Consider the following 11,441-nt stretch of genomic DNA (forward strand, 5'->3'; position numbering starts at 1 on the left):
TCTCATGTCCGGCGTTGTAATGAAACAGTTTCTCATGTCCGGCTTTGTAATGAAACAGTTTCTCATGTCCGGCGTCCTAATGAAACAGTTTCTCATGTCCGGCTTTGTAATGAAACAGTTTCTCATGTCCGGCTTTGTAATGAAACAGTTTCTCATGTCCGGCTTTGTAATGAAACAGTTTCTCATGTCCGGTGTTTTAATGAAACAGTTTCTCATGCCTGGCGTCCTAATGAAACAGTTTCTCATTTCCGGCTTTGTAATGAAACAGTTTCTCATGTCCGACATTTTAATGAAACAGTTTCTCATGTTCGGCGTTGTAATGAAACAGTTTCTCATGTCCGGCTTTGTAATGAAACAGTTTCTCATGTCCGGCGTTGTAATGAAACAGTTTCTCATGTCCGGCGTTGTAATGAAACGGTTTCTCATGTCCGGCTTTGTAATGAAACAGTTTCTCATGTCCGACGTAATGAAACAGTTTCTCATGTCCGGCGTCCTAATGAAACAGTTTCTCATGTCCGGCGTTGTAATGAAACAGTTTCTCATGTCCGGCTTTGTAATGAAACAGTTTCTCATGTCCGGCTTTGTAATGAAACAGTTTCTCATGTCCGGCTTTGTAATGAAACAGTTTCTCATGTCCGGCGTTGTAATGAAACAGTTTCTCATGTCCGGCGTTGTAATGAAACAGTTTCTCATGTCCGGCGTTGTAATGAAACAGTTTCTCATGCCCGGCGTTGTAATGAAAAAGTTTCTCATTTCCGGCTTTGTAATGAAACAGTTTCTCATGTCCGGCGTTGTAATGAAACAGTTTCTCATGTCCGGCGTTGTAATGAAACAGTTTCTCATGTCCGGCTTTGTAATGAAACAGTTTCTCATGTCCGGCTTTGTAATGAAACAGTTTCTCATGTCCGGTGTTTAAATGAAACAGTTTCTCATGCCCGGCGTCCTAATGAAACAGTTTCTCATTTCCGGCTTTGTAATGAAACAGTTTCTCATGTCCGGCGTTGTAATGAAACAGTTTCTCATGTCCGGCGTTGTAATGAAACAGTTTCTCATGTCCGGCTTTGTAATGAAACAGTTTCTCATGTCCGGCGTCCTAATGAAACAGTTTCTCATGTTCGGCGTTGTAATGAAACAGTTTCTCATGTCCGGCTTTGTAATGAAACAGTTTCTCATGTCCGGCTTTGTAATGAAACAGTTTCTCATGTCCGGTGTTTTAATGAAACAGTTTCTCATGCCTGGCGTCCTAATGAAACAGTTTCTCATTTCCGGCTTTGTAATGAAACAGTTTCTCATGTCCGACATTTTAATGAAACAGTTTCTCATGTTCGGCGTTGTAATGAAACAGTTTCTCATGTCCGGCTTTGTAATGAAACAGTTTCTCATGTCCGGCGTCCTAATGAAACAGTTTCTCATGCCCGGCGTCCTAATGAAACAGTTTCTCATGTCCGGCGTCCTAATGAAACAGTTTCTCATGTCCGGCGTCCTAATGAAACAGTTTCTCATGTCCGGCTTTGTAATGAAACAGTTTCTCATGTCCGGCGTCCTAATGAAACAGTTTCTCATGTCCGGCTTTGTAATGAAACAGTTTCTCATGTCCGGCTTTGTAATGAAACAGTTTCTCATGTCCGGCTTTGTAATGAAACAGTTTCTCATGTCCGGTGTTTTAATGAAACAGTTTCTCATGCCTGGCGTCCTAATGAAACAGTTTCTCATTTCCGGCTTTGTAATGAAACAGTTTCTCATGTCCGACATTTTAATGAAACAGTTTCTCATGTTCAGCGTTGTAATGAAACAGTTTCTCATGTCCGGCTTTGTAATGAAACAGTTTCTCATGTCCGGCGTCCTAATGAAACAGTTTCTCATGCCCGGCGTCCTAATGAAACAGTTTCTCATGTCCGGCGTCCTAATGAAACAGTTTCTCATGCCCGGCGTCCTAATGAAACAGTTTCTCATGTCCGGCGTCCTAATGAAACAGTTTCTCATGTCCGGCGTTGTAATCAGGGTTCTAAATTAACACCCGCCAACCCGCCAAATGCGGGTTAAAACTAATTTTGGCGGGTGTTCCTAAAAACTTACTAGCCAGTTTGGCCAGTGATGCGAGGGCATTACATGCATGATACACAAGGCTCTGTTCACGGCTCGGCTCTCCCCTGGCAGTGCTTCCTACATTTCCCAAGAACACTGTGCTGTAATGCTGCGTGATGACGTTTCATACGCCCATTGGCTGCGTGCAGTTTGCAATCAAACCAGCGCGAGAAACCATGGAAACGAACGGAGCCAGAGCAGGGAGCACAGATTGAAAGAGGAGGGAGTTAGCTAGCTAGTAAAGTAAAGTCAAAAGTCAAGATTAGCTAAACTAAATGCGGCGGTGGTTGGGACAGACTTCTGCGGGCGAGAAGAGGAACGACGCAAGGGATGATGATATCGACAGAGAAACAAAGAAAAGAAAATGTAATGCCAAATGGGTGACGGGTCGTGAATGGCTTGTGTTTGATCATGAAAATGTTGTCATGTTTTGTCAGGATTGCCGCACGTACGCAAAAGAAAAAAACAAAATGAACAATTTTGTGGTAGGAACTAAAAATTTTAAAGCCGAGGCAGTAAAGGACCATGAGAGTGCCCGAAGTCATCAGGAGAGCCTAAGGATTAAAACGGCCAAGACAGGTGGTATTGAAGAGAGCCTTGCTGGGAGAAGTCTCACTTTAATGAAGACGTCTGAGTTGGAGAAGATGCAGCTACTTTTTCGAAATGCCCACGCCATCGGAAAAAAGGGCCGGCCTTTTACCGACTTCGCATGGATGTGTGAGTAAGTGAATTAACGTTACTATTTACATGTTTCAGAAACAGTGTATTTAATATGATTCAGGGTGCTTCCATAGACACAGATGAAACTTCATGTTTGATGGTTTCAAAAAGAAGAAAAAAAATCTCACTAAAATGTACTGTGTTGTAGGCGCTAACCGTGGCTTCATTTACACAAAAAATGTATTTCAGTGTGGGCAGGAAGAAAGGCTTGAAGATAGGAGAGACATACACAAACGACTATCAGGCAAAAGAGTTCATACACTACATAGCAGAGGATGAGAGAAGAAAGATGAGGGCAAGATTATCAGATGGCAAGTTCATCTCGGTCATGTCAGATGGATCCCTCGACAGTGCAGTGATGGAAGAAGAAATGGTCTACGTCAGGAGTGCCAGTGAGGGGAAGGCCAAAGTTGATTTTGTCGGGGTAAAGGCTGTCTCAAAGCCAGATGCTACAAATATAGCTGAAGCAGTGTGCAGTATAATGGAAAGTGGAGTCAGCACTGATTGGAAGAACAAGCTAGTGGCAATCACCACAGATGGAGCATCTGTAATGACAGGAGTAAACAATGGTGTTGTTGCAAAACTGCGTGCAGACAGACCAAGTGTGCTGGGGATCCACTGCATGGCCCATAAGCTAGAGCTTGCCTTCTCAGATGGAATAAGGAAAAATGTGATGGCCAGGAAAGTTGAGGACCTCTTGAGTGGACTCTACACCTTATATCATAAGAGTGGAGTGAACAGGGCCAGCCTAAAGCAACACTTCAGGGAGCTCCACATGAAGGCTTTGATGCCAACCAGAGTAGGTGGAACCCGGTGGCTACCACATCTCTTCAAAGCACTTGACCATTTTCTCAGGGGATATGCTGGCATTGTACGCCACTTGGAGAAGGTATGTTAATTCATAGCCTACTAAAACCAGCAGTGTAGATTTAGGATTATTTAATGTTTGCTTTATTTTCTGTTACTCAGTTGTAAATGCTGTCTGATATAATGCAGTTGTTTTGCTTGTAGTCCCAGGAGGCCACGAACGTCAATGCTGTTCTGAGGGCAAAAACCAAGGGGTTCCTCAACATAGGCAAGGATGGTGGAGTGCTCAGGTTTTGCTGCCTTCTCCATGACACCATCTATCAACTGAGCAACCTCTCCAAGTCACTGCAGAGGTCAGTGTCAACCGTGGCTGAAGCTCAGAGCTGCCTTTCCTCCACTCAGGCTGTCATAGAAAAGTACAAGTCAAGGTATGTATCATATATCCTACAATTTATGATTAGATTTTAGGTTGTGTTGGTGTGTTTTCACCTCAGTATAAATAAAAAGACACCCATCCATCTATCTCTGCACAACTGTAGACCTGGGCCTAAGCTGAGAGCAGTGCTGGACACAGACACTTATGAGGGAGTCCTCCTGAGGCCTACTGATGCCGACCGGCATGACAAGGCAAAGAATGAGCTAATGGGTTCTCTGTGCCGGGGCATCACCGCTAGATTCAGTGACGTGAACAGTGGTGTCCTGCAGGCCCTGCGGCGGACCAGGTTCCAGTACTGGCCAGAGGCAGACACAAGTTCAGGTTAGCAATTCAAAAGTAATGAACACATCTTTACACATTTTATGTTTTAAGACAACTGCTTAACTATATATTGTTTTCCCTTTTGTTCTCAGATTTTGGTGATGAAGAGGTAAACAAACTCATCAGTCACTTCCGACCTCTCTTCCTGTCTGCTGGAGTGGACGTGGAGCTGGTCCCTGATCAATGGACAGTTCTCCAGACTGACCTGCACACAGCAGGATCCAGCCAAGGTACCTGGAGAATGTTTGAGAACATCTCATACTAATGAACCTAATCAGTAACATTTTTGAACAAGTGTTTGAAAAGTTCCCAAGCTCTAAAGAAATGTCTAATATTGTGAGACAGTTTTTATTTTGTTTATCAGGAATCAGAGTAAATGTAATTTGTTAAAGACACAATCCAAATTTGATGCCATATTTTAATAACTAAAGGTGCATAATGCACATTGTCTGTCTCACACTGCTACAGGAAACTTTGAGCAGACCTGGCCTACTGTGAACAGAATGCTGCGATATCGATGTCCTGATGTCCTTGATCTTTTTGATGCTCTCCTGACCATCCCTGCAACTACGGCTGACTGTGAAAGAGGGTTCAGTGTTATGAAGCAGGTAAAGAGTGACTGGCGCTCCCGCCTAAAAGGTGAAACCCTCTCTGACCTCCTTAAAACCCAGTTGTGCTCACCTGACATCAAAGACTTTGATCCAACCAAAGCCATTGAGATCTGGCATGCTGACAGTTTGCGCTCACGCAGACCTGACTTTGTGCGCAAACATGGACCAAAAGAAACAGAGGGTGGCTCAGATTCTGATGGCACCACCTCTGAAGAAGAAGAGCTCTGAAGACATATGTTTCGATAGATAGATAGATAGATAGATAGATAGATAAACCCCAAACTTGTAATGAAATGTTTGCACTTTCTGTGTTTATTTTGTTGTATGTATTGTACTTTATGTAGTTTTAATGCCAACAATGTTAATAAAATTAACAAATGCATTCAGTGCCACTCATAATTTCTCTTATTTTCAACGGATGAAAATTGGCTAGTGAGAGTTCTGATTGGCTGGTAACTTTAGAAAGTCACCAGCCAAATTGGCTGGTGATCAAAAAAGTTAATTTAGAACCCTGATTGTAATGAAACAGTTTCTCATGCCCGGCGTTGTAATGAAACAGTTTCTCATGCCCGGCGTTGTAATGAAACAGTTTCTCATGTCCGGCGTTGTAATGAAACAGTTTCTCATGTCCGGCGTTGTAATGAAACGGTTTCTCATGTCCGGCTTTGTAATGAAACAGTTTCTCATGTCCGACGTAATGAAACAGTTTCTCATGTCCAGCGTCCTAATGAAACAGTTTCTCATGTCCGGCGTTGTAATGAAACAGTTTCTCATGTCCGGCGTTGTAATGAAACAGTTTCTCATGTCCGGCTTTGTAATGAAACAGTTTCTCATGTCCGGCGTTGTAATGAAACAGTTTCTCATGTCCGGCGTTGTAATGAAACAGTTTCTCATGTCCGGCGTTGTAATGAAACAGTTTCTCATGTCCGGCTTTGTAATGAAACAGTTTCTCATGTCCGGCGTTGTAATGAAACAGTTTCTCATGTCCGGCGTCCTAATGAAACAGTTTCTCATGTCCGGCGTCCTAATGAAACAGTTTCTCATGTCCGGCGTTGTAATGAAACAGTTTCTCATGTTCGGCGTTGTAATGAGATAGTTTCTCATGTCCTTTCCTGTTGTCTTTAATAAGAACAACCTCATGGAGAGACAGAAACCACGTCCTGTAGCTTTAAGAGATTGAATCAAGAGCAGCGCTGCCCTCTGGGGGCCGGACAGCTTCACTTCTTCAACCCTAGTAGAACCCAGTCTGGTTCCATTACAGCATCTGGGCTAATTATTATGATTTCATAATAGTTAATCAGGGTTAGAGTTACTCCTAACCCGTGTTATTAGAATGGGTCAGGGGTAACCCGTGTTATTAGAATGGGTCAGGGGTAACCCGTGTTATTAGAATGGGTCAGGGGTAACCCGTGTCATTAGAATGGGTCAGGGGTAACCCGTGTCATTAGAATGGGTCAGGGGTAACCCGTGTCATTAGAATGGGTCAGGGGTAACCCGTGTTATTAGAATGGGTCAGGGGTGTAACCTGTGTTATTAGAATGGGTCAGGGGTGTAACCTGTGTTATTAGAATGGGTCGGGATAACCTGTGTTATTAGAATGGGTCAGGGGTAACCCGTGTTATTAGAATGGGTCAGGGGTGTAACCCGTGTTATTAGAATGGGTCAGGGGTAACCTGTGTTATTAGAATGGGTCAGCGGTAACCCGTGATATTGGAATGGGTCAGGGGTAACCCGTGTTATTGGAATGGGTCAGGGGTAACCTGTGTTATTGGAATGGGTCAGGGGTAACCTGTGTTATTAGAATGGGTCAGGGGTAACCCGTGTTATTAGAATGGGTCAGGGGTAACCCGTGTCATTAGAATGGGTCAGGGGTAACCCGTGTCATTAGAATGGGTCAGGGGTAACCCGTGTCATTAGAATGGGTCAGGGGTAACCCGTGTCATTAGAATGGGTCAGGGGTAACCCGTGTCATTAGAATGGGTCAGGGGTAACCCGTGTCATTAGAATGGGTCAGGGGTAACCCGTGTCATTAGAATGGGTCAGGGGTAACCCGTGTCATTAGAATGGGTCAGGGGTAACCCGTGTCATTAGAATGGGTCAGGGGTAACCCGTGTTATTAGAATGGGTCAGGGGTAACCCGTGTCATTAGAATGGGTCAGGGATAACCCGTGTTATTAGAATGGGTCAGGGGTGTAACCTGTGTTATTAGAATGGGTCAGGGGTGTAACCTGTGTTATTAGAATGGGTCAGGGGTAACCCGTGTTATTAGAATGGGTCGGGATAACCTGTGTTATTAGAATGGGTCAGGGGTAACCCGTGTTATTAGAATGGGTCAGGGGTAACCTGTGTTATTAGAATGGGTCAGCGGTAACCCGTGATATTGGAATGGGTCAGGGGTAACCCGTGTTACTAGAATGGGTCAGGGGTAACCGTGTTATTAGAATGGGTCAGGGGTAACCCGTGTTATTAGAATGGGTCAGGGGTAACCCGTGTTATTAGAATGGGTCAGGGGTAACCCGTGTTATTGGAATGGGTTATAATTAAAGCTGGGCAGCGATAAAAAATTTTAATCACGTTTAATCACATAATTTCCCTGATTAATTGCGATTAATCGCAAAATGGAAAAATGAATTAAAAAGTATTGTATATATTGCAATTTTTTTTTAAATGTTCTGCCATAAGAACAAAAGCGCCATAACATTTGTTCTGCAAAAACTTACCAGCATTTTGTTTAGAAAGTAGCAGTTAAATAAAATATTTAGTTAATCTCAACTTAAACAAAGTATTTATCAAGTCCAGAGATGAATTCATCTGGTTGGAACGTGTTGCTAAGCAACTCCTTATGTCCACGTCCTTCTGTCCACGTCCTTCTTATGTCCACGTCCTTCTTATGTCCACGTTCATCTGTTGTTGCTCTAACTCTGCAGCCCTTGCTGGACTGGGTTTAGAGCCCCACAACTTTTCTGCATTTCGCAAGGACACTGTCAGATGCACTGTTAAGCAGAGACACTGAGGGACACTGTCCAACGCGCTGTTAAGCAGAGACACTGAGGGACACCGTCCAACGCGCTGTAAAGCAGAGACACTTTGACAGAACGCTGGAGACACAAAGCAGGGGACATGATCCGAAGGCTCGTAGCAGCGATCAGATTTCGTATCTATTCATACTATCTGTCCTAGCTGCGGGGACTTTATTTGAAACATTCCACTGTTTTGCAACTTCAATAGTGTCCCGCGCATGTCTCAGCATAATGTCAGTGAGTCCAGTAATCCCCGGTGAGTCCAGTAGTCCCCAGTGAGTCCAGTAATCCCCAGTGAGTTCAGTAGTCCCCAGTGAGTCCAGTAATCCCCGGTGAGTCCAGTAGTCCCCAGTAAGAGCAACAGCGGGTTCATGTTGTAGCGCGTCCCTTTTGCAGTCCTCTCCTTTTCATACTACTCGTGTATTCTTCTTGTGATGGTGCGTGTTGAAGGAATCTCATACCTGCCGTCGTCATTGCAATTCTCAGACCGATATCCTCCACCAGACCGACGTCCTCCACCAGACCGACGTCCTCCACCACCCTAAAGGACCTGCAGTCTGTAGCTGTCCATGTTGCTATGGCATTTGTTAGCGTCTCTGCCTTTGTTTATCTCTATCCCCCCCCCGCTGCATCAAACGTAGTCTGCCCCCCCCACGCTGCATCTACCGTAGTCTACCCCCCCCCACGCTGCATCTAAAGTAGTCTACCCCCCACGCTGCATCTAACGTAGTCTGCTGAAGCCCCGCCCACTGTTTTATCTCTACCCCCCCACGCTGCATCTAACGTAGTGTGCTGAAGCCCCGCCCACTGTGTGTTTATCTCTACCCCCCCACGCTGCATCTAACGTAGTCTGCTGAAGCCCCGCCCCTGTGTGTTTATCTCTACCCCCCAACGCTGCATCTAACGTAGTCTGCTGAAGCCCCCGCCCACTGTGTGTTTATCTCTACCCCCCAACGCTGCATCTAACGTAGTCTGCTGAAGCCCCGCCCACTGTGTTTATCTCTACCCCCCCACGCTGCATCTAACGTAGTGTGCTGAAGCCCCGCCCACTGTGTGTTTATCTCTACCCCCCCACGCTGCATCTAACGTAGTCTGCTGAAGCCCCGCCCACTGTGTGTTTATCTCTACCCCCCAACGCTGCATCTAACGTAGTCTGCTGAAGCCCCGCCCACTGTGTGTTTATCTCTACCCCCCACGCTGCATCTAACGTAGTCTGCTGAAGCCCGCCCACTGTGTGTTTATCTCTACCCCCCACGCTGCATCTAACGTAGTCTGCTGAAGCCCCGCCCACTGTGTGTTTATCTCTACCCCCCAACGCTGCATCTAACGTAGTCTGCTGAAGCCCCGCCCACTGTGTGTTTATCTCTACCCCCCAACGCTGCATCTAACGTAGTCTGCTGAAGCCCCGCCCACTGTGTGTTTATCTCTACCCCCCAACGCTGCATCTAACGTAGTCTGCTGAAGCCCCGCCCACTGTGTGTTTATCTCTTCCCCCCAACGCTGCATCTAACGTAGTGTGCTGAAGCCCCGCCCACTGTGTGTGTCGTTGGATTATTTGCTGGTATCAACTGTCAAGGTGATAAGAAAATTGTTGGCGTTAATTAATTAGTTAACGTGATAATAACGCGTTAACTTGCCTAGGCCTACTTATAATATTATAAGTCTCGTCAGCCTTTTCCATCAACATGCAACATCCACCTCTCCATGATACTGCAGTAACACACACACACACACACACACACACACACACACACCCTCTTTACATCCTGGTCTGAAGCTAAAGTTAAACCACCTGAACTCTAAAGGAGATTAAAGCTAAAGCCTCTGAGTCTTGGGGGGTTTCTTCTCCTCTCTCTCTCTCTCTCTCTCTCTGCTCTCTATCTCTGTCTCTCGCTCTCTAGCTGCTCTCTATCTCTCTCCCGATCTCTCTCTCTCTCTCTCTCTCTCTAGCAGTTCTCTCTCTGATCCTCTCTCTCTCTCGTTCTCTCTCTTCTCTCTCTCTAGCTCTCTCTTTCTCTCTCTCCTAGCTCTCTCTTCTCTCTCTCTCTCTCTCTCTCTCTCTATCCTCTCTCTCTCTCTCTCTCTCGTTCGTCCTACCAGCTCTTCTGCACGGTGCGGTGTTCGTTGAAGATGGTTTTCTTTACATCGTCTGAAACTGTTTTTTTTTATGATGAATCTGGAGAGCAAGGGGAACACTGTGTGTGTGTGTGTGTATGTGTGTGTGTGTTTGGTGTATGTGTGGGTGGTTTTAAATTAGCTTAGATGAGTCCAATAGAAAAGACTCTGGTCAGATATTAGTAAATTGGATATTTATTTGAATATCCCCAGGTTCTTGTTTGGTTATTTGAATATCTCCAGCTTCTTGTTTGTTTATTTTAATATCTCCAGGTTGATGTTTATTTTAATATTTCCAGGTTATTGTTTGGTGTTATCTCATCTCTGATGATCACAGTGGTAACTCAAACAAATGATGGTCAGAAGATTATGGACAGAGAATATAACAGAAAGCTGCATAATTAGTAATATATCTATATATATTTGTGTGTTTGTGTGTTACTGTGATTGGATTAAATGTGTGAGCCAACCGGTCCTTAAAGGGACAGTAACCTCCATACTTCTCACTCAGCCTCTCCTCACTGGAAAAAGCTTTAGGTTTTTTATGGAAGTTGATCATGGTGACCAGCCAGACCATCACCAGATGTTGGGTCTGGGTCCCCATCGGCTGGGCTCAGTCTGAGGGGCGGGACAAACAGATTCCCTCTGCACCCAATAGGACAGCGCTCCGACCAATCAGAGCATTAAGAATGATGTCAGAGATTAACTCCTAGTCTTCCTTTTTAAGAATGATGTCATATATTAACTCCTAGTCTTCCTTTCTAAGAATGATGTCATATATTAACTCCTAGTCTTCCTTTTTAAGAATGATGTCATATATTAGCTCCTAGTCTTTCTTTTTAGGAATGATGTCATAGATTAACTCGTCTTCCTTTTTAAGAATGATGTCATATATTAACTCCTAGTCTTTCTTTTTAAGAATGATGTCATAGATTAACTCGTCTTCCTTTTTAAGAATGATGTCATAGATTAACTCGTCTTCCTTTTTAAGAATGATGTCATATATTAACTCCTAGTCTTCCTTTTTAAGAATGATCTCAGAGATTAACTCCTAGTCTTTCTTTTTAAGAATGATCTCAGAGATTAACTCCTAGTCTTTCTTTTTAAGACTGACACCATACCCTGTCCAGGAACACACTGTGGTACCATACCCTGTCCAGGAACACACTGTGGTACCATACCCTGTCCAGGAACACACTGTGGTACCAATACCCTGTCAGGCAAACACACTGTTGTACCATACCCTGTCCAGGAAAACCACTGTGGTACCATTACCCTGTAAGGACAACACTGTGTGGACCATTACCCGTCCAGGAAACACACTGT

The 11,441-nt window shown here is 44.6% G+C and overlaps 1 protein-coding gene across 1 annotated transcript; it reads left to right on the forward strand.

Annotated features, from left to right (window-relative positions):
• Positions 1-2,968: 2,968 nt before the first annotated feature.
• LOC116678380 (zinc finger protein 862) lies at positions 2,969-5,208 on the forward strand. Its single transcript, XM_032508302.1, has 5 exons — positions 2,969-3,694; positions 3,817-4,040; positions 4,152-4,369; positions 4,462-4,599; positions 4,838-5,208. The coding sequence occupies exons 1-5, from the start codon at positions 2,984-2,986 to the stop codon at positions 5,206-5,208; spliced, it is 1,662 nt and encodes a 553-aa protein (XP_032364193.1). The 5' UTR covers positions 2,969-2,983.
• Positions 5,209-11,441: the final 6,233 nt, after the last annotated feature.

The sequence above is a fragment of the Etheostoma spectabile genome, unplaced genomic scaffold (assembly GCF_008692095.1).
Source record: "Etheostoma spectabile isolate EspeVRDwgs_2016 unplaced genomic scaffold, UIUC_Espe_1.0 scaffold00007190, whole genome shotgun sequence".
Classification (NCBI taxonomy): Eukaryota; Metazoa; Chordata; class Actinopteri; order Perciformes; family Percidae; genus Etheostoma; species Etheostoma spectabile.

What these genes read in the sequence shown, in the direction of transcription:
- LOC116678380 (XM_032508302.1), top strand. Translation starts at nt 2,984, where the DNA reads ATGTATTTCAGTGTGGGCAGGAAGAAAGGCTTGAAGATAGGAGAGACA. An exon ending in ATAGAAAAGTACAAGTCAAG is followed by an intron (nt 4,041 to 4,151) that starts GTATGTATCATA and finishes GCACAACTGTAG; the next exon opens with ACCTGGGCCTAAGCTGAGAG. An exon ending in AGAGGCAGACACAAGTTCAG is followed by an intron (nt 4,370 to 4,461) that starts GTTAGCAATTCA and finishes TTTTGTTCTCAG; the next exon opens with ATTTTGGTGATGAAGAGGTA.